The 24,639-nt window shown below is 31.1% G+C and overlaps 1 protein-coding gene across 1 annotated transcript; it reads right to left on the bottom strand.

The window, feature by feature from the left end:
• Window positions 1-1,227: 1,227 nt before the first annotated feature.
• LOC149547198 (dynamin-related protein 4C-like) lies at window positions 1,228-24,371 on the bottom strand. Its single transcript, XM_089791546.1, has 3 exons — window positions 24,088-24,371; window positions 2,568-4,540; window positions 1,228-1,720 (listed from the first exon to the last, which is right to left on the bottom strand). Exons 2-3 carry the CDS (start codon window positions 4,537-4,539, stop codon window positions 1,554-1,556), a joined length of 2,139 nt encoding a protein of 712 aa, XP_089647672.1. The 5' UTR covers window position 4,540; window positions 24,088-24,371; the 3' UTR covers window positions 1,228-1,553.
• Window positions 24,372-24,639: the final 268 nt, after the last annotated feature.

Below are 24,639 nucleotides of genomic sequence, written 5' to 3'. Positions count from 1 at the left end.
ATTATTAGACAATTACCTTATTAGGCAGTCTTCATTTGAGCTTGTGATTGGATGGTCTTCATTAGACTCGATTGATTTGATATTGACCTTACTAGAGTTGGTTGAGAATATTAATCTTATTTGACTATTTATTAGACAAGTACCTTATTGATTTAATCTTTTCATTTTCATTTTTCTACCTTATTAAATATTTTATTATAACCTATTAGAGTTGGTTGTGAATGTTAGTCTTAGTCTTCATTTGAGCTTGTGATTGGATGGTCTTGATTACAGTTGGTTAATCAGATATTAACATTATTAGAGTTTGTTGTGAATATTAATTTTACATGTCTGTTTATTAGACATCTTCATTTGAACTTGTGATTGGATGCTCTTCATTACAGTTGGTTGTGAATACTAAACTTATATTTCTATTTATTTCACAAGTACCTTTTTGGTTTAATCTTTTCATTTGTATTTTTTGTACCTTATTAAATATTTTATTATAACCTATTAGACTTGGTTGTGAATGATAATCTTAGTCTTCATTTGAGCATTTGATTAGATGGTCTTGATTAGAGTTGGTTGTGAGTATTAATCTTATATATGTCTATTTATTGGACAAGTATCTTTTTGGTTTAATCATTTGATTTGTATTTTTTTAACCTTATTATATATTTTATTATAAATTATTAGAGTTGGTTGTGAATAGTAATCTTAGTTGTCTATTTATCGGACAACTACCTTATTGGTTTAATCTTTTCATTTGTATTTTGTCTATTATTGTGTATTTTATTATAACCTATTGTACAAATCAGATTTTACCTCTTTAACAAATTAATAAGATGTTTATAAATAACATATAAAATAAGAAATTATGACTTTGCCTTTTTATCTATTTAATAAGATGTTTATAAATATAAATAAATAAATAAAATGTAAAATAATAGATAAATGTAATAAGATACCAATATGAAGTTAATTACTTATCTAATATCCTAGTACAAATCCATCCTATCAACTATATAAAATACATCTCCATCATATTTTTACACTTCATAGTTGATTACTTATCTAATATCATAGTAAAAATCCATCCTATAAACTATATAAAATATATTTCCATCATATTTTAACACCTCTTACTCAATGTTTCTAATATCATAGTGCAAGTCCATCCTATCAACTATATAAAATATATTTACATCATTTTTTTACATCTCTTTAAAAGAAACGATGATAAATAAATAACCATAAATGTCTAATATACATTTAAATACCAATATAAAATTATTTATTTTGCTTGGTACAAAGCTGCCTAAAAGCTATATAGAATAAATATAACTTACAATACTTGAATTCATATATTCATAGACATCATATCTGTCTATCAACTATATTAAATAAATTACATTATATCTTTGGCATCTACTTATCCAAAACAACATTACACAAAATGATGTAGTGACCACATATCCATCCAAGACAACATTAGACAAAATGATGTAATGACAGCATTTGCTATTATTGGATCACAATCACACATTGTGCGTCTCATTATCTTTCTACCCATGCTATTCAGCTGAATGGGCCTTCCATCCAACGTATTTCTCTGTCCAACTCGTTATATGGGTGAAACACCATCTTGGCCACTGCAAGAGAGACTCAGATTTATTATTGTTGCTGTTTATACATACTTCTCCGTCCAAATTGTTGTATGGGTGTACCACCATCTCAGCCACTGCAAGAGAGACTCATTATTATATTTTATGCATCCAATGTTACATAATGATTGCTAAACAAATGGGCCCTATTTAAACTCTAAAATAAATGGAAAAAAATGTTCTGTAAATAAACATTTAAAAAAGAAATATATAGAGCCAAAATAAAATATAAATAATTTGAAGTCACATTTTCGCTTATTGGAGACTTATTTGAAAATATCGAAATTTTATTATTCTAATACAAGCTCGACTTCAAAAGAGATTTTTCATTTTGTTTCGTCACCGTTTATGAATTTTCGTTTCACGTAACGACTGAAGCGAAAAAAAATTCGATAGTGGTGAAGCTTAGAACTCTCTACAGTCTAGCATTCATTGTAACCAGATTATTCTATTGGTTCTACGTATTAAACTTGTTTCATTACAAACAAGCACAACCCAGTGTGCAAAGAGCCCATTGAGCCCATTGACTGTAGGCTGTAAAGAAATATTTCATTCCTAAAACAGTTCATGAAATAATAACATTACTCCCTTTAGATCATCGAGCAAAACCAAACAGACTAATCTAGTCCTCGTTGTCACCAGATTATTTGATTCGTTCTATGTATTAAACTTATTTCTTTATTAGCAAGCACAAACACAGTGCTCGAAGAGCCCGTTGAGTGTCATCTCTAAAGAGTGATTTCATGAGCAAAAATAGTCCATGGATTGAAAACACAGAACTTCACTAGATTATCTAACAAAATCAAACAGATCGAGATGGAATAAGTATAAAAGGCATCTCTTCCACATTAGAGTCATAAATATACAGAAATCTAACAACTGTAATTTTTATAAGGCAGTTCTTTGCTTCAGCTCCAAACTTACCAGCGACTTTTGAAAACGCAGATTTCGATTCTCTCAACATAGTAATCCTCTTGAGGAGGTCCCTTCTCTTCGAGGCTATTTCCGGACTTTCTTCAAGAATGTCGCTTATCTTTTCTGGCCCACCACTTCCTACAACCTCCTTAACAAGCAGGTTCGCAATATCATCTTGAACCATTTTATGAAAAGTAAAGCGAAGGTGAAGAGGAATCTCATCGGCCAGCCTGATCTTTACCACACTCCAATACTCCATGGCGCTCATCTTCATGTCGAATGCCGCATCTAGCCGCTTACTACCTTTCGGTACATATTTCAGATTTATGTCTCCAATCCCTTCAAGTTTAACAGTAATTAGACTCTTCTTTATTGCCTCCATAAACAGTTTCTTTCGTCCCTCCCAGTTTCGTTGGGATTCCAGATAAGCTGGATTTAAGGTAAAGATAATTGTCTTTTGCATATCGAGGTAGTCCCGCACAAAGCGTATGCATTCCTCCCTTTTCCTGTCAATGAGAATTTGGAAAGCTCTGCGTGCAGTTGAATGAAGGTTTGGATAGCATTCTGTTTGCATATCAATGACACGACATACAATCTTGTCTATATACTGGCAAGCTTTTATGGCTAGATCTGTGCTCTTCTTTGCAACAGATGTGATCCGTCTTTGCAGAAGAATGGCTAGAACGGAATGGGGCAGGAAGTTTGAAAGACTACCCCCCTGAGCTTCATCTAGTAATATTACTTCTTGAAATAGAAACCCATCTGTGTTTTCTGTTATTGCACTTGATAGATCATGGGAATAGCTCTCAAACATTCTACGGAGGCCGGCAATACAATTCATGTCAAGTTCGTCAGGAAACAGCTCAATATCCCCCTGTACAATAAGCTTCTGCAAGATACCTTTGATGGAATACACGACTCTTGTGAACTCTGTCATGGCTTCTGCAAAGTTTGATGAAACACTGGGGGGCAAAGAATTCAGTTCTGATTGCCTATTCGAGAGTGCTGCGTTAGTTTCTCTGAGTATATCCGGCAAGCTTTTTCTGATACTCATTTCTTGAATGTGCATAAGCTTTTCAGCCAATACAGGAATTCCAACCATATTCTTGTCAATTTTAGAAAGGTCAGGATCTGTTGTGAATAGTTCACGTTCTTTTTTCCGGGCTACAGAAATAGATTCATTCCCTACCCTGTTTCTCACACAGACATACCCAAGACGCATATTTACTGCATCATCCTTGACTTTCTCAAGCACACCCTCGGGGGTTTTGTCTACCTTGGTTACCACAGCCAATGTTCTCTCCCCCTTTTCATCTACTTGTTGGGACATTCTTATCGACTCACACGTGGTGAAATCTACAGCAGCAGATAATACATTCAATATTATGCTCTCCTTGGGAGCTATATATCGCATTATGATACGTGAAACTTGGTCATATATGTCATGGGGTTGTCCATGCACAGGCACCCTTGTGATTCCCGGAAGATCTACCATGGTGAGATCTGGAGCATTTGGCTTCCATATATTGAGCGTTATTGGGGTGTCTTTGATACTCTTTCCCTTTCCAGCAATCTCCTCTGTAACGGAGTTGAGTGTTTCCGTAATGCCTGATTCTAAAATGATCTGTTTCTTTCCGCAGTATTCAACGGCTATTCGTGATTCCCTTGGTTCGCAGTTATGCAATCTCATAATGAGGGGCACTCGCGTACAAATTCCCTGACCTTTTGGCAGACTAATGCCTGCGAGAGATTCCAAAACACTTGACTTCCCCGATGATTGATCTCCAACGACAACAATACTCGGAAGATTAATACCTTCTTTCATTACTCCTAGATCACGCAGAGTGTCAACTGCGTCTAGTAGTGGACGAATATGTTCATTGTAACTCTCAGTTAGAGTTCGGGTTTCCCCTTTCTTAGTACTTGGATTGTCAAGCACAGGAGTCTTCATGCCTCGCTCTTCAACCGATGGGTTAGTCATTCTGCGTGCATAAAAAATAGACAATTTATAGGAAAACATTTGATTTAAAATCTACTACAATTATTTCTATTATGGTGTATTGAAATATTTGCATTATGGTGTATTGAAATACAGACAACAAATATAATACAATATTTGGTACTAAGAAACATTGGTAAATGTTTAAATAAGAGTACAGTAAATGTCACGAAACGATTTGAAATAAGCAATTTGGTATATGCAATATGCGAATCCTTTTTCCTGCGTTTAAAGGTAGGCAGTGAAAGGTCACTTGTTATCGGGTAGTTTTCATTTCAATTTTTTTTTTTTTTAAAGTTAGGCTTTTGTGCGACCTGTAAAATTAAATATTTATCTTGCTGAATGCAAGGCTCCCCATATGTAAAAGGGATGACAGTGAAAAATTACTGAACCTCCTTGTTCGATTAGTTTTTACAGAACTGCAATTTTTTATAGTGTTAAACAACAGTGATTCGTTGTTATGTTATTGGGCAACTAAACAAGCATAAAAAAACTTGTTTCGTCCTGCGAATACATTCTGATTATATTCTTTCTTAAAACAATTTGACCAGAAACTTTGACTTTGCAGAGAAATTTCATGAAGTTCAAGTTTGGCAGTTCGAAACAAGCCAACTAGAGTCAGAAAAAAATACAAAGCGAAACAGCAATTCAACTGCTATTTTGGGACATTCTCTTTTTAACTATGTTCCCTCGAGTTTTCGAGACAGGGACCGCGAGAGATGGCAAGACGGTTATAAATGTAGCGAAACTTTAAAATATACACTGAAAATTGCAAATAGACATCTCATTCAAATGAAACCAAGCACAAATCATGTCATTTAAACATTATAGAACCTTAACGTACACCATTTGAATGTCATCTAGGATATAATAACTGATTTCAGTACTTAATTGTCAATATGCATATCCACTCGTATTTATTTTGTGCACTTTTCCATTACCATTGTCGTTGCCTCATTCCATTTTTAATGATGTGATTTGTTCACATTGTTACAATTGCTATGTGGCTTACATTATTTATTAAGAGTTTCATTCAAAATATTCATATCGTGTGGTTCATACAATCTAAACAAAATCTGATCTTTGTGCTTTCATTCATCCAAGAAATGATAAGAAGGCCAAAATTGAAGCACATTGATAGACAAAATGGATAAAATATCCCTACAAGTAATAAGCATAGAGTACATCAATGTTATGGTCAAATGGTGAAAAAATGCAGTTAGACACTAAAAATTAGGTACTAGCATCATGTCATGGCTGCTAAAAGTCAAATTAAGCTAGTGGAAAAAATTTATTGGGATGATAAACATCTTAGGTTAACCTACCACTGCCAAAATGGCAATGAAGAACTTAACTTTCTTCCCTTGTCGTTGTTCCGTAGAAAGCCAAAAATGACCATGTTTCCAAAATGAAAACACTTTACTAACCACAATTTCATAACAAGACCAATCAGAACAAAACATGTGGCAAGCATGCCTACTACCACTACCAACAAAAAATCAATCACTATTTTGGAAAAAGTGAAAAAGTGATTGTATGAAACAATGAAACATGGCATAACATAACGTGTTATTGCACCCTACGTATTGACCCACTAACATCATCATTTCACATACCACCTTGAATGAAAATGTGAAATGGAAAAGGAAATTGGAATCATTGATTAACATGAAGATGCAGACCTTAAGATTGAAAAATATAGTAATAGCTCACTCACCCACGTGCTTAAAATTTAGGTTAATTGAAGTCATGTGGTTGAACCTGGTTGGATTTTCTATTTCATACCTATGTATAAAGGGAATAGTGAAATGGAAAAAACAAGGATAATATCATGTGTTATCCCACCACCAATTAGAAGAAAGCTTGTAGCCAATGGGCCCACCACTACTAACATCAAAAACCCCATCAATGTTTTGTAGAAAGAAAATTTTTACCTTGAAATGTTTATTTTTTCAAAAATGGATAATGATATGTGTTATCCCACTCCGAGTATTGACACACTGACTTCACCATTTTGCACCTCACCTTGAGGAGAATAATTAATTGCGAAAGAAACCATAACTATTGATTACCATGAAGATGCACAACTTAAGATTGAGAAAACATGGTAATAGCATTGGGCCACATGCTAGAAAATCAAATTGACAAGAGTCATGGAGGAATACCCCTAAATCAATGCTAGTAAATCATTATGTGATTATTATATGGCACAAAGAGGTGATTTTCAACATGGTAAGGGTTGAGAATTTTTGTAGTATGTTCATGCAGGTCAGGGATCAATTTTTATTCTGACTATTTAGAGTTAATAGAGGTGGGGCAATGAAGTTGAACGTGACATCCCTCTTCGTGACTTCAAGAAGAAATTTTATCATTCAAATAAGGGTTGCAATGGTGATTGCCCACAATGGGTTTTCCAAAATAAAAGATGGGTGGACCAAGCTTGGAGGTCTTCTAATGATTCTTCATGATGCATGATCGATCTCATTACCACTGATTCACTTCAACTCTTTCATAGCAATAAGGGGGATAGGGGAGATATAATCCTTATTTTCTTAAATGGAGGTTGATCCTCCTTTTGGCAATCATGGGTTTGAAGGTTCTCACAAAAGGATCAGATTTTTTAGGAAATCATGGAGGAAACCCACAAAAATAGATCAAAGGGGATTGGGTAGGGCTTCTTATGCACCATAACAAGATGTGGCCTAAATATCTCATTCTCAAATCCCCCTATGGTGACTTTTGTTAGGAGATTTGAGTTGATGATTCAATCAAGATTAAGGAAAGATGACTCAAGTTAGGTTACCTTACCTCCCAATATGAGCATACTAGTATCAAGGATGAAAGGGTTTTTGTCAACTAGTCATCATTTTCTATTTGGTGTGTAAGATCTAATATGGGTTCTTCTCCTAAGGATAATACCATAAATTCTCCCAACAATTGATGCCTTTTAAACTTATCTCCTCAGTTTTGGATTCCCATGGATGGTAGGATGATTGATTTAAAATTGACAAATAATTTGAGAGTTTTTCCAAACACATAGAATAATATTCAGTTTAGGGAATCGGTTGTTTTTGGGGGAGTTGGATGTTCTCAATCAGTTTTCTGAAGATTGACAAGGGTAGGTGAATGATATGGATTCACTGTTGGTTCCTCCAATTTTAGATAATGGAGTGGTAGAGTCAGTGATGCCTCATTCTAATATTATAGAATAATAATTTTTGGATCAGGAGGCTCTTCCTATGGTTGACTTGGTTCTACAACTTGGAGCTATTTGTAGAGGCCTCTAGCATGTTTTAGCTAGCAAATAAATTGGGATACTTAAAAGGTCTATTTAGGCTTGGAATATCTCCACCTCTCGTAACATCTTCCAAGAGAGAGAATTTTTTGCAAATATTTTTTAAAAAAAGAATGAGTTTATCACTTTAAATGGTTTAACACTTGATGTATATGAAATTCAGAAGGAACAATAGGAGAAGTTGGAGATGGAATTATTGAGGGGGGGGATGTATTAGAGAGAACATTATAGAGTGTTTTGGTTGGTTGGAATAATATGAATACTAAATTCCTCCATGCTTTTGCAAAATTCCAAAGGCATAAAAGTTCAAATTCTCAAATTACAGATTCTTTGGGAAATATATTGTATTAAGAGAAAGATATTCGTAAGGAAGCGGTCTCCTATTTTGGATGTTTACCGAAGGATGGGGTGGGTATCATACTCAATCTCATCATGATATTCTTGATTGCATTCCTAAATTGGTTATGTATTAGCATAATGATCATGTATTGAAACCCTTTTCCCTTAAGGAAGTTTGACAGGTTGTTTTTGACATGGCACCTGATAAGACTCTGGATGTAGATGGGATAACTCCTCTTTTTTGTTAGAAATGTTGGGTCTTTATGGGGAATTATAGTCTCCTATCTATTGAGGAATCTGTGATCCACTATAACATATTGAGATAATTCAATGCTACTTTTATTACCCTTATTCCAAAGAAAGTTAATCCTCTCTCTCTTTTGTGGACTTCTAACCAATTTCTTTGTGTAATAATGTTTATACTTTTTCTACAAAAGCCATTGCATCTTGTTGGCCAAGATTTTGTCACTTGTCATTTCTAAATAACAGGGTGGATTTGATCCTAGAAGGGAATCCACTGAGGATGCAATGGTGGCTCGTGAAGTCCTTTATTCCATTCATCTTTAGTGATGTCCTACTATGGTTCTTAAATTAGATATTATTAAGGCATATCATGACAAGGTTAGTTGGCATTTCTTGAGGTTGATTTCGCTTAGATTTGGTTTTCATAGAGGGTGGGTCAAGTGGGTGATGTCTTGTGTTATTGGATCCAAGTTCTCCATGCTTATTAATGGATCTCCTTGTGGCTTCTTCTCTACTTCCCTAGGTGTTAGGAAAAATGACTCTTTATCTTCTTCTTTGTTTATTCTATTTGTTGAAGGTTTGAGAAGATTTATATCATTATGCTAGTTTGTGGAAGGGATTTTCATTTCATAACTCCCATTTTTCCTTAAAACATAACCTCTTTGCAGATGATTCTCTTCTCTTTGGGAAGGGATCTTTGAGAGAATTTTTCGTTATCATAATACATTATATTCATATTGTGAGGCATATAGTCAAAAACTTAACTCTAAGGAGTAAAAAAATATCTTCTTTAATATGAGAGATTTAGTTAAGAGAGCAATTCAGCATTGTTTTGGATTTTCAGTGGCAAGCACTCCTTGCAAGTACTTGGGTATTTCTTTTTTTCCATGGGCACTATAAATCTTCTTATTGGTCTGATATCTTCTCTATGAGCAGAGAGTAAATTGCTTCATGGAAGCCTTGTTGGCTATCATTGGCTGGTAGGATCCTTTTCAACACATTAGTGTTGAGTGTTATTCCTAATTATTTGATATTTATTTTATTGGCGCCTAGGGCTTTCATTGTTTTCTTGAAGTTCAACGTCTTAATAAATTTACTTGGTATAGGAATATGGATTGTAGCAAGAAGATTCCGCTTATCTCTTGGGATAAATTATCTTTCACGAAAGAGTCTAGTAATGTCAATCTTCATAATCCTCTTGAAAGGAATTTGGCCCTTGGTGCTAAGTTGGCCTGGAAGGCCTATGAATGCCCAGATGCTATATTAGCTAAGATCCTCACAATTAAATTTACCTTGACTCTAATGATCCAGTCAAAATCTTTACTATGTCAAATCCTCCATCTAGATCAACAATGTGGAATTTCTCAGTGAAGTGCAAAAGTGTTATAGGAGGTGAATTCAGGTGAGAGGGTTTCCTTCTAGACTAATCTTGGAATTATTTTCCTCCTCTTTCCTTGGGAAATTTTTCAAGGGCCTATGAGATTTTGGAACCTTTTTTGGGTTCAAAGGTGTCTCATTATTTTACCTCTACCTTAGTTAATGGTGTTGGTTTTCTCAGATCATTGCAAATGTAGTTGTATTGCCATCTTGGTATATGCTTTTCAAATGCATCAATCTCATCTTATATATATTAACACATGTAGTGACATGTCTATCCATTATAACTAATAAAATATTAAATATATATAATTTCTCATATATATATGTAATATTTATATGTATATTTATACTAGTCTCATAGGTTTAATTGACTGAACCTACCAAACACTAACACTCCCTCTTAGCTAGGGAGGATAAACATACGGCCATTTATTACCTCAATGTAATATATAGATATTGGAAGTAATGGCCTCTTGAATGTCAACTCTTTTGACATACCAAGTACTCTTTGAGCAATGGCCTCTTGAATGTCGAGTAGCAAGATATTCACCAAGTACTGTGAGTCATGGCCTCAAGAATGTCAACTCATTTGATATTCACCATGCACTTTGTGTAATGGCTTCCTAAACATTGATTTGTATAACATTCACCATGTACTCAAAATGTTCATAAGGCATATGTATAGACATTCTCATTATGCTTACCACATGAACATGCACATGCAAAGTATAATCTATCATGATCTGTGTGGACATTGTAAGATATCCATCATAACAAATTAAGTTATTGAAAGATCACCACCTTTCAATAACTTCTACAAATACAAGTGATGATAATTTAGAAGTTGTCACTTCCTCATGATGTATACAGGGGGTGGGCCCATTAAAACCGCATAGTCACAAGGTATATTCATGCATTACAGTCTTCTTGACTACCACAATTTATTGATTACTAGGGAATCCATCTTCAACATGGTCTTCTCCTTCTTAATCAATATGTCTGAGATTATTCAAAGTTTGATGAAACTATCTCCTCTATCTACTCCCTCTCTTTCAAACTTGCATCTATGAAAAGTCAAATTCCTTTTGAATCTCAATCTCCCTCTGAATTTGAAATCAATCTTCATTTTCCTACAATAACATTCTCATAGGAAAATATCAAGGCACATATTTCTTATAATTATAATAAAATACCTTAATAATTATTCTCAGTAATTATAAGAACATTAAAATTTGAATTTTAAATAACCATTGATAAATGATCTAAATAATTAAACCATGCTATCTTTTAATCCTCTCTTATTAGAGCCTTATCTTTATTAATTATCCAATTGAATATAGGAAGAACCTATTTACCTTTTTTTTTTATTTTTAAAAAAGGGGTAAATGCTTTGACCTGGAACTATGAACCAGTGAGGCCACAAATGGGGGACCTCATCCCCATTAGATTTGAACCTTGATGGCAAGGATAAAAACTCAACAACTTCACCATCACAACATGCCACTATTGGCAGGAAGAACATATATAAAAATTGAATAAATATGTATATATATCCTAATCATGTCAATAAATAATTTAAAAATATTTATACAAGAACTTACCATTTATACTCACTAATTTGGCTCCTACAATTTCAACTTTTTCTTGAAAATATGAAATATTCAATTTGATTATGATACTTAAGGTCTCCTTTCATATTTTTCCATGGCATAAGCTACTCTCTACTTTCCACGTACAATGCATTTCACATATATTATTTCTTACCTTGGCTGATCTAACTTTATGTATGAGTGGGACCCACAGTACACTTATTACCTAGCCAGATTTTCCACTATGTGGCACAAAGTCCATTCCTTGATTCATGAATATGTGTTAGATTGAAGTGGGTGAAACATATATGGCCAGTGGTATTCTCCAAACATGAAACCAAGATAATATATTTTATTGTCACTTCTAAAAGGTCAATAGCCACATACTATTTTAGAGTAGTAGGGTTTTTGGAAGGAGTAGTCTATTTCTTTATATGCTCCTTACATAGGGTCCACATCACATATTATTGATGCGATCTATGATGTGATTTGTGAAGTGTTTGGTTACATGCTCTACATGACCTAATTTTTCTAGTCACTATGTATTCACTTATTTTGTAAGGTCATATCACATGCAACATTGCATGGAGTTTATGATAGAAATTAATGGCCCTTTCCTCGTCTTGTCATTTCTTGACTATGCCAGACAGATACTCTGCTATGTATAAATGCATACTTCAGATCTTAGTCTGCTATTATTCGAGTCACTTATCTAAGTGCATTTGATCATTTGATTACATTCATAGGTTGGCTCTGATACCATGTTGGTTTTCTTAGAGCATTGAAAATGTAGTTGCATTTCCATCTTGGTATATGCTTTTCAAATGCATCAATCTCCTCTTATATATAATGTAAATGACACATGCAGAGATATGTCTCCTCATGACACATGTCTATCCATTATAACTAATAAAATAATAAATATATATAATATCTCATATAATATATATATATATATAATATTAAATACACACACACACACACACACACACACACACACACACACACACACATAGATATATCACTTATATATATGTAAATATTTATATGTATATTTATACTAGTCTCATAGGTTTAACCAACTAAAGCTACCAAACATTAAAAAATGGTATGTAGTATTTTGTTTGGAAGGATTTCTCTTATTTCCTAATTCCCAATGTGGAAATGGTAGCCTTAAGATCTGAACTTCAATCTAGAAGGATTTATGGGAGTGTTAAGGAAGATAGGCTAATCTAGACTAAACATAGTAGTGGGAGTTACTCTATCAAATATGGTTACCAATCTTTGATGGAAGACATCATAGATTCTAAAATTGGACTTTATAGTCTACTGTACTTCCTATGGGAGGAGATTTTTTATGGTTGGCTTTGAATAGAAGAATCCTCATTTTAGATAGACTTGCAAAACTAGGTAATTCTGATAATTTTCCTTGTTTATTTTGTAATTCTTATAGGAAAGAGGTTGATCATGTTTTATTGCACTATGATTTTTCTCAGTATTGCTAGTCTATACCTTTTCAAAAATTTGGGTGGCAAGGACCTCTTCTTGACTCAATGTCTAAACTCCTCTTGGGTTGGCCTCTCCCAAATCAAGGTTCTTTCTTCTCAGAATTAAGATAATTATTCTAGCTCTAATTGCATAGGGTTTGTGATGGGAGCACAAAAAAAGAATCTTCAGGATGGAAGTATCCTCAATTGATCAAATCTAGTCTCTAATTGGGAATTTAGTGATTGAGAATTTGGATGGTTATACACATAGGACAAAGACTCTTTCTTCATTGTTTTCCAATTATGATAACGAGATTATGAATAGATGGACGAAGGTTTCTATCATGTGCAAAGGGGTTTTAGTAGGGAAAAGGAAGAAAGAGGATATATGGAAGGAAGTTAAGTGGTCTCCTCCTAGGAATGATTTTTTCAAGTTGAACTTTGATGATGCCTTAAAGGGTAATCTAGAAAGGTTGATGTTCAAAGAATTCTCTTCAAGAAGTCCTAGTGGTTCTACTAATTAGGCTGAAGTTAGAGCTCTTCTAGAAGGGGAAAGATTGGTTGTACAACTAGGTATTTCTCATATCTTCATTGAAAGGGACACACAATTGATCACATAGACCTTATCTAAAACTTCTCTATTGTATTAGGAACTTCAGTATGTCTTGGGAGAGGTATGGAGATTGCTTTCTAGGGTTTCAAAGGCTTTGATTGGTCATTGCTATAGGGAGGGTAATGGTTTGGCTGATTGATTGACCAATTTTGGTTCAAATTTCAGTTAATATGAGGGGCTTCACATTCTTAATATACCATCTCTTCTTTAGCTTTTGGCCTATTCCAAACTAGATCATCTATTGGTTGGGAGGTGTCTCTCTTTTCATGATAGTGGGGTTTTCGAGGTGGTTGTTTCCTAATTTTCTTGGATTGTGTTTTGGCTTGTTCCAATTTCTTTCTATGTAGCCCTTCTCTTGATCATGCACTCTTTCTTTGGAATAGTAGATTGGTAGATATTATCTACTAGGCCCTCAATCTATGTAAATTGATTGCTAATAAACCATGGGAGATCCGAAGGTCATTTTTGTGTTGCAATCACTCTATTTTTTTGTCTCTTTTATGCAATATGTTTTGGGTGTTTACCTTATAATCAATGTTCTATTTTCTCTCCCCATTTTGGTCTTCTAGGTTGAGAATATGTTAGGGTGAATTGGTTCTTTGGTCATCTTGTTGGATGCCCTCTTTACTCATTGTTGCATTTTGCAATCACCTTTATAACTCTATTTAGTTTAATAGAAGTACAAGTCATCAAACCTTTAATCTAAACAAAATCATATTTTTTAAAGATACAATGAATAATTTTTTTTATTTGATTAAAATGTATAAAAAATGGTAAATATTAAAATTAATTTTAAATATATAAATCTAATCTAATTTAATAATAATAATAAGTCATTGAAATCAATAAAACATAAATAACTATTGTTTCAATTTTAATGGAATAATAAAAAGATATATAAATGCTTATATAAAATATAAAATATTTTTTTAATAGCTAGATTTATAAATATAATTCAACTTAAAAAATAAAATTTAAATTTTATAAAGATATAAAATTTTAATTATAAGTAGAAGTTATATTTAAAAAAGTAACAATTTGATTGATAAAAAAGTAGAAACAAATATAATTGTAATGAGAACATTTTCACAATTATTAATTTATTCTTTTTAAAAATTTAAACTTTAAAAGGATATATAAATATTTATATAAAATAGTTTTTTTTAAATGACAATATTTATAAATCTAATTTGATTTTAAAATTAAAAAAAAATTAAAGTAAAATTTAAATTTTGTAAAGATATATACAATTTTAAATATAAGTAAAAGTTATATTTATAAAACAAAAATGGCTATTAACAATTTGATTAGAAAGAAAGTGTTAACAAAAAATATTGTAATGACAACACTTTCTTTGTAGATAATAGGTCGATGTCTAGATTTTATTATTATTATTATTATTATGCTAGGAGACATAACCTATAGTGGCAGAATTAGTTGGAGTGAGGCATGTGAATGTGTTAATGTTAACTTTTATAAAATAAATAATAAAAAATAGGCTAATATTTAAATGAAACATCACATTTGCTAAAATAAAAAGTGGACTAATATTTAAATGAAAGGTCCCATTTGTTGTAATAAAAAGTGACTAATAATTAAATGAACTGTCACATTTCAAAATGAGATATATATATACAAATTCTAAAACCCCAAACATTTCAAAACTATCAAAATTGGTGCAACAAAATAAAAAAGAAGATAAATAAAACTAGTGCAACAAAAATATTTCCAAGTAAGTTTAAATTACTTTTTTGTTATTTAGTATTTACATTTTAAATTTATGTTAAAAACACATTTATAGATATTTTAAGTTATCTATAAATTTATAGATATTCACATTTATAATTTTATGCATGGTTTTCCAAGTAGGTTTAAATTACTTTATTATTATTTAGTATTTACTTTTTAAATTTAGATTTTTTAACAATATGTTTTTTTAAATAGTAATTATAGATTTAGTTTTTCAAAATATACTTTTACAGTTATTTTAGTATTTAGTTTTTTTACAATATATTTTCTACAATTCTTACTACATATTTATAGATATCTTTATTTCTAGATTTGTAGATATTCACATTTATAATTTTACAAAATTATGGAAATTATATAGAATAACAAATGTTAAATATCTCAATTAAATAGATAATACATTTATTTATGTGTTTTATTTGTTAGTGAAATGTCACAAATTCGAATCCTACTACTTTTAAAGTTAACTCATTCACATTTTTCAAAATGCCTCGCACAAGACTAAATTTTGAAAATGAAGAGCAACAAAGACAATATCAAAGAAAATACGCTCATAATTATATGAGACAATGATGCAAACAAATGACTAATGCTCAAAGAGAGGAAGTTAGAAGTCCTAGAAATGAGGAGCAACAAATACAACATAGAGAATATGCACGAAATTATACGAGACAATGATGTGAACAAATGGCTAATGTAGAAAGAGAAGAAAAAAGAAATCATTGAAACCAACTTGATAGAGAAAGACATGTCAAGCGTAGGGAGATTATGAAAGTCGAAGATATTGAAGAAGAAATGAGACAACATGTAGATGAGATGAGAGCATATCATACACAAACATCTCAAGATAATCAAAATATAGTGAGAAGACAAACAAAAAGAGCTACGAACCTAGACGAGTTGAATGAAAGAGACATACAACAAATACAACTATGCAAACATGAATCAAGTCAAGGACAAGCTCAATCTCATGAAAATGGTGGGTTTAGTTCTGATGGGATGAATTCTATGGCAATAGATTGTGTTCTACAAACAACAACTAATAGAGTAGAAGATCTCACAAATGTTGATTCAAGAAATTGTAATTTACAAGAGGAGTTGACATCTCAAATAAGAAGAAAAACACAATTGAAAAGAACACAAAATAGAATGGATGAGGGGACAATCAATACTAATGAAAATAATGGGATTGACTTGTGGACTTTACATATAATGTTTCAAAATAGACTAGAAAAACTTGTTATGCTGAGTATGTGCTACATTTGTCAGGAAAGTTATCTTGCAATGGAGGTTGTATGAGTCCCTAAGGGCCCTATTTGTCATCGATGTTGACAAGAAAATAATAAACAATAATTTTTAGCATCAAACAACACGGATCCCAGTCTACAACCATTAGAACTTTCTAATCTAACGCAAATAGAAGAAATGTTGATAGCACTTATCAACCCCATTCTTCAAGTTACACATGCAAATGGAGGTCAATTTAAATTTAAAAGGCATACAATAAGTTTTCCACAAGAAGAGAAATAGTTAAAATCTTACCACATCAAATAAAAGATTTACCTATTATCATTTTTTGCAAGAAAGGTCAATGTGGAACAAGTTATAATTTTATAGTCAATAAAGAGAGGGTATACAGAGCACTTCAATTTAAAATAGAAAATGATAAGTTCTATAGGGATGTTCAAATTGAAGAAAATGCACTTAGTGATTTTACATCCAGTTCAAATGATAACATCTTTGATCAGCTAAACTCAGTTCATATGGAATTTGATTTGGATGCAAATGAATATGTATTTGTAGGTCCAATAATGGAGATAGATCAAGAAAATATTATCAATCATACTACATCATTGGTCTCTAAACCACCAAATGCATGAACAGAAATGGAACTAATTCATGCATGGATAAATAACCCAAATGTAGATCATGGATCACTAATTGATTGGCCAAGAATTGGAACATCTCCAGTGACTGAGTATGTCACAAAAGGATTACTTGATATGGCTTTCCCAACACTATTTCCAGATGGACAATGTGATTGGATCAAACCAGGGTTGAGGAGAGTCCATCTTCATGAGTTTGTTAAGCATTTACTTTGATATAGAGATCATCACTTTGGACAACACCTATGATTTAGGTATTATATGATGAATATGATCATGCGACATTATGCACAAAATTCATCCGTAGTATTTGTCAAAAAGAGCTTGCAAGATATACCAATCACAATCAATGAGTTACAAGAACATATAGAAAATGTCCCTCACTCACATCTAGTTGATCGCTTAATGCATTTTGGTAAAAATCTAAGGGGTACAAGGTCATATTGGAAAAATGTCGAGCTGAATTAAGTGATCTCTTGCATCAAATTGGAATGCCAACAATTTTCTTTACTTTGAGTGCAACAAATATGTATTGGCCTAACTTACATGCATTAATGCCAGGAATAGAACCATCTAATCCACAAGAAGTAGAAAAATGGTGATGACAAAATATTATTGACTACCCACATATTGTTGCATATTATGTGCATCTAAGATATACAATGTTTCAAAAGGAAATACTACAAAAGGGAATGAGAGTAAAAGTTTTTTGGTCAACATATGAATGAAAAAATAGAGGATCATCACATGTGCATGGATTCATATGGTTAGAGCAAGCACCTAACATAGACAACCTTAATTGGAGAAATCATGATGAAATCAAGATTGTTAAAAAATATTTTGATTCTATTATACATGCATGGAATCCAAGGGAAGATCCACATCAATGAAACATACAAGTATGATACCAATTCTCACTTCTATAGGTATTCAATATATATTATGCTTATTTTTTAATTTTACTTAATAAAATATGTTATATCTTCAATAATAGGTCTTACAAAATTTTACACAACATCCATGCCTTTGAAATACACAACAACTAAACCAAGTAGACTTCAAACATGATTACAAAGAGTTTCTCAATTGTGTTGAACACCATACAATATGCAAAGTAGGAGATTTGGGACAACTACCTCTTGTTAGTGATAAACCACCTTATGATAGTAAGGTTTGTGCAAAGTTATTATGGGAAGAGTTCAAGACTATTGTTACTTTGGATAAAGTGTTTAGACAAGAAGGTGAAAGTGAAGACCAACAAAGGTTTTGGCAATTACTCACTAATATAAGAGATGCAACTCCAACTATAGATGATTGGAAATTGGTAATGAAAAGGATAGATATTTCATTGCCCCAAAATGCTAATGAGAAATTTGATATTAATAGTCATCTATTTGCAACAAATGATAATGTGCATAACCATAAGAGAAATAAATTGCATTCACTAAAAGCACTAGCTGCCTATAGCATTGCATCAAAAGTAGGTAGTACTAATCCAAGGGGAGATGAAAATGATGAACTAGATGTTGAATTATTACTTTCTAAGGATGCAAGGATCATGTTAAGATCTAATTTATGGATTGAAGCAAGACCTGTCAATGGAGCTTTAGGATACATTTGAAATATCATATACCAACCTGAAAATGCCCCACCAGATCCACCAACATATGTTATGATTGAATTTGATAATTAATCTAGAATTCCATTTGAAGTCGGAGCTCCAAAATTAATTCCCATTTCTCCAACACAAAGAGGGCGCACACATTAATTTCCCTTACATTTGGCTTGGGCATTAACTATCCATAAATCACAAGGATTAACACTTTCCAAGGCAACAATTTCCATTGGACCAAGAGAAAGGACGAGACTAACATTTGTTTCTATATCACGAGTTAAGTCTTTGGATGGACTTTGAACTTCACCGCCATTTTCTTATGATCATTATGAAAAGATGAAGATAGGAAAGCAACTTGTCAAAAGGAAACCAAAGGAGGAAAGACTCAAATCTTTGGAAAGAAATTAATTGTATGCAATGTATATACTATATTTCAATATCTATAAAAGATAATGGTTATGAGAAGCATCATGCTTGAAAAAACATATTTCAGATTCAAAATTTAATAGATTTAAGTTTTACATGTTGCGTTGTGGATGCCACTAGCTCAGATATCTTTATCCATGTATCTAAAACATGCCAAGAGATATCAATCTGGACATGCCACCTCAAGATTGATATCTCTTGGCACATTTTAGATAGATGTACAAAGATATCTAAGCTAGTTATTATTATTATTTGTTAAGCTCAAGTAGGTTGGAACCCAAGACCTCCTAGATAGACCACATATATTAGTGGGTGAGAATGGAACTTAAGACCACCCGAGTTGGCCACTAAAGTGAGGTGGGCTCTACTAACTATTAAAACCAAAAATAATTATTCTTCAATTGGATACATTTATTAATTATCTATATTACATTTTAAATATTGCTTGGTTTTCTTTTATCTTTATCTTTATATCCATTTTTTTAGCTCACTTCCTATAGACAGTGTCACTTAAAATTTTGTCCAATTTTTTTTGTTAATAATAAATTAATACATTATCTATATTTATATGTATATTTGGAATAAAAAAGAAAGACCATAAAAGAAATGAGCTAAAAATGTTGTCTATAATTTTATTACGAGAACTAAAAAACAAGGTTACTTATATGAATAATGCACTCATAAAAAAATATTTATTTTAAAGAATGTATTTGATAATAAGATTTTGTTTTTCACTTAAATTTATTATTATTTAATATTAAAACTTAAATTTATTACAATATAGTTGTAAATATTTATAAAGAGTAAAGCTAGATTTACATATTTAATAAATACAATTTTGAATTCAATTATACATAGGTTTTCATAAAAATCTTGTAAATATTTATAATATTAAATATTAAAAATAAATAAAACTAAAATTAAAATTATGTTAAAATTCAATCACTCAATACCTAAATTCAAAAAAATATCATAAAATTGTAATTGTAAAAAAGAATTATAAATTATTTTTTAATATTATATGACAAATTTAATTAAAAAATAAAAAATTATTCAATAGTCAATTTAAATATTGAAATGAAATTGTTCTTCTTAAGTTTAAATTAAAAGGCAACATTAAAAGGAAACTTTTATTCATTAAATTAATTACATATTAAGAAACAAATTAAGAGGAAATTTTTTTATTTTAGTATAATACTAAAAATTTCAATTTTCTTTAAATATGGTATTAGAATATTACAATTTGACTTGTGGTGGAAAGATACCTCCTACTTATCAAAGATGTTAGAATTTTTTTAATACTTATTAACAAAATACATTTTTATTTTAAATAGTAAAATAAAACCTTATTAGCATTTAGGTGAATTATTTTATAATGGATGTATTTAAAATTTAAAATTAAGGAAACAAAACTTGCCATCCGAAAAGGATAGTGTATTGTATGACAGCTCACACAAAACATTCGATGGTGGGCTACTTCATCATTCTACATACCTATTTCGATCACACATATTTAAAAAAATTATATTGTACGGATCTATAGAGTAGCACACCATTTATAAACTTCTACTTTGACATGTCCTATGGTACACATGGGATTGGGGACATATTAGACCTTGTGACCTCATACATACCAAAAGAAGCTCTTTCCAATTTAAATAGGCCCTAAACCTATTTCATTTTGAATCCTATTAAATAATATGAAAAAAGGATAAATTCATACAAATTATTAAAAAATAAAATTTGAGATAAAGAAGATAAAGAAAGTGTTAAGATAAATGGTGAGAAAAGACATGACTAAGTACTTGTACAATCAGATGTTCCACCTATGTTTCTTTTAGTTGAAAACATTCATGATTACAATAAGAAATATTCGTATGAAGATTTTTAAAGAATGTAATAATTATAAATATATTGTTCATATGTCATTATTATTATTAATTAGGAGAATAAATTATACCACAATTAAAATTATAAACATATATTACTCATATTATTATCATTAGGTGGAAGAAGAGAACCAATTACATCTAACGGTATAAAGATTTGTGAAAAAATGTATGGAATATCATAAGGATGAAAATTGCTTAGATTAAATTCAATTGTAAGGATTTGAAAATTATTGTCATAATTATGTGTGGTTCTCTTTTTTATAGTATAAATTATGATGATATTTATAATTTTTTTATATGATAAAATTGTAGAAATCAAATTGAAAGAAAACCTAGTACATAATTTTTATATATCATAATCTTGAATTACTTAATAATCACCTAAGAACTACCCTAGAGCCTAGTAAGAAGAATATAATGATGAGGAGCATCTCAGATTAAAGTAAAGTATACGATGTAAGAAGAATATAATATTGAGCAGCCTCTCAGATTAAAGTAAAGTGAGGCGGGGACATCTAAAGCAATGTTGTTTGTTTTGAACGCGCCTCTCAATATTCTCGCTACTTTCATTATTCATGCTTTAATGTTTGCTTTTAACTCCTCTTTCAAAAAGTAGAATTGAGGTTTCCACCCAACTTTATAATGTGGGAAATAGTTCAATTTAAATGACGTATGCCGTAGAATTTAACTTTGATTTTAACTTTGATCCAGTTAACTAAACTAATATTTGGGAGAAATATCACAACTATGGGTCAGCTTCTTTCCTCCTAACAAAGTTGGAATTCTTTCGAACATAGCAATATAAATTAAACTTTAAATAGATGTATATAAATAGTTTATTTTATTTTATTAAATGATGAGTGTTATTTATAAAAATAAACGTTAACAAGTTTTGTATTTAACTTAATTTGACACTAGAAAAGCATGCAATAATGAGTCTATAAGAGATTTGATTTTATAAATATGACTAATAATCTTAAGTTTATAAATTTTCTTACAATTTGTATTTGATCAATATATGTCAATTTTTTTTTGCTAGTATATAACATAATAAATGATAAATGAAACAAAAAATACCATTGGATCTTCTAAGAAAAGACAATATGAAATTTGAAAATAATTTGGCATATGAATTTAAATCAATAATTAAGAAATTGGATAAAAAATAAAATTTAATATATAATTTATCACAGTGTTACAAACACAAAATAATACTAATTCTTGTGATACATGCAACACAAAATATTCGTTAAAGTTTGAATCAAAATATTTAATTATAAAATTACCGTTTAAGAACTATGGATGAGGTTGTAAATTTTAAGTCAATTTGGTTTTATTTAACTCTTACTAAAAATGTGAAAATTCCTCATATGTTGTAGTTGTGAGTGTTTCAAAAGTGTAGAGGTAGTACATGCTGAGATCAGCAAATAAAAACTCAAACCAATAATAGAATTGGTTTGACTTGACCTACAAAATAATATCACAATCATAATAAGTTAGTTACAAATTTTAGTGGTGCAATGTCACAACATTAAAATGTATATATTTATTACAAATTTACTAAAGAATTGGTACTTTCTTATAAATATGAGAGCATGAACATGAGAAAGATGCAAATGATAGCATCCATATTTGGATGATCAAATTAAAATGTCTATATGGTAAAATCGTAGAGATCAAATTGAAAGAAAACCTAGTACATAATTTATATATATCATAATCTTGAATTACTTAATACTCACCTAAGAACCATCCTAGAGGCTAGTTTCTCTCCCTCCCCGCTCCCTTAAAACACCCCTTTCAATTTTAATTCATTAAATCTAAAAATAATTCTAGTAATATTGTTTCATAATTTAGAATTCTATTCCAAAATAATAATAAAAGAAACTTATAGGTTAAGGGGTATGTGTGCATGCACACACATACACACATGTTTGTACTTAATTACTTCATTTCTTAGTAAAAGGGTAGTTTGACAAAAACCTTAATTACTTCTTTCCTTAGTAAAAGGATAGCTTGACAAAAAAAGTATATAGAAAACCTCTTAGAGGGAGATTACAACATGTAAGAAAAAAACAATTAAATATAGACTAATGAAACATCCAAATTCAATTTCACTTATGTCTATGGGAACTCAACTTTGTAACCTTGATTTTATAGATGACAAGGAGATAAAATAAGGATTAGAAATATATTAAGAATTGTTATAAAGTGTAAATAATTCATGGTATAAGATAAATATGTAGAATTATAATTTAATTAAAAAATTCTATTCAAATATGAAATCATTGTGAGGCCAATCATTAATGTTGAAGAGAGAGTCTACAATTATATTATACATTTAAATTGCTTTTGGGTATAGTCAAAGTCTTGACCAACTTTTGGCTTAGGAGAGATTGAGCATCACTTTCTATTCTAAGATTCTTACAAAAATCTTGAGTATTGAGTAGGGGAAGAACACTCATAAAATAACATGAGGCTAATCATTATGTTTTTGTGTACATGAATTCCTAGTTACTAATCTCAAAGGAGCCTCAAAAATTATCAAACACGTACTAATAGTCAATCATTTTTTAGTTATTTTGGTTGGCAATTGGTCCTTTTGTGCACTAGGTGGGAGATTTGTCTACACCTATTAGAGAATTTGTTCATGAGTACTAAACATTTTAGTGCAGAACTGATTTTTTGAATAAATGACTATTTGTACATTTTTAAAGGAGTATCTGATGGCACTTTGAAATAGCCACTTTGTGACCCACGGATGTTTGACCATCTCTACAAAGAATTCCATTGATGTTCACAAGAAACTTTAATTTTTAAAAAACCATTTAGAAGATATAAGAATATAAAATGGATACAGACTAATATGCTTCCCCTAATATCAAGCCATGAGGCCTCAAGGGAAGGATTGAAGCGAGGAAAGAGAGCGACGTATAAATGCAATGTGACATTAAGCATAATTTGAAACCAGAAACATAACACTACTCTCATGCAAATTTAGTTACGAGTAGTGTACCTCGATGACTGCTGCGCTGAAATCCTAGACGTTAAGCTCGCATAACACCGCCGAATATTCGCTCAGATGGTTGCTCGAGAATACCGTGAAAATTGCAATAATTAAATGGGATGCACAGATAAAATGCAGCAACTATCCTGAATTTGGTTTGTTCTGGCTCGGACTACATTAATTTGTATGCAGTGTAAGAAGAATATAATGACGAGGAGCATCTCAGATTAAAGTATACGATGTAAGAAGAATATAATAATGAGCACCATGTGAGATTAAAGTAAAGTGAGGCAGGGAGATCTAAAGCAATGTTGCTTGTTTTGAACGCTTCTCTCAATATTCTCGCGACTTTCATTATTCATGCTTTAATGCTTGCTTTTAACACCTCTTTCGAAAAGTAGAATTTAGGTTTCCACCAAACTTTATAATGTGGGAAACAGTGCAATTTGAATGAGGTATGTCATAGAATTTAACTTTGATTTTAACTTTGATCGAGTTAACTAACCTTACATTTGGGAGAAATATCACAACTATGGGTAAGCTTGTTCCCTCCTAAAAAAG

The sequence above is a fragment of the Cupressus sempervirens genome, chromosome 7 (genome assembly GCF_028749045.1).
Source record: "Cupressus sempervirens isolate cs-2001-9-10 chromosome 7, ASM2874904v1, whole genome shotgun sequence".
In the NCBI taxonomy this organism is placed as follows: domain Eukaryota; kingdom Viridiplantae; phylum Streptophyta; class Pinopsida; order Cupressales; family Cupressaceae; genus Cupressus; species Cupressus sempervirens.
This window is presented reverse-complemented; position numbering and strand designations above follow the sequence as displayed.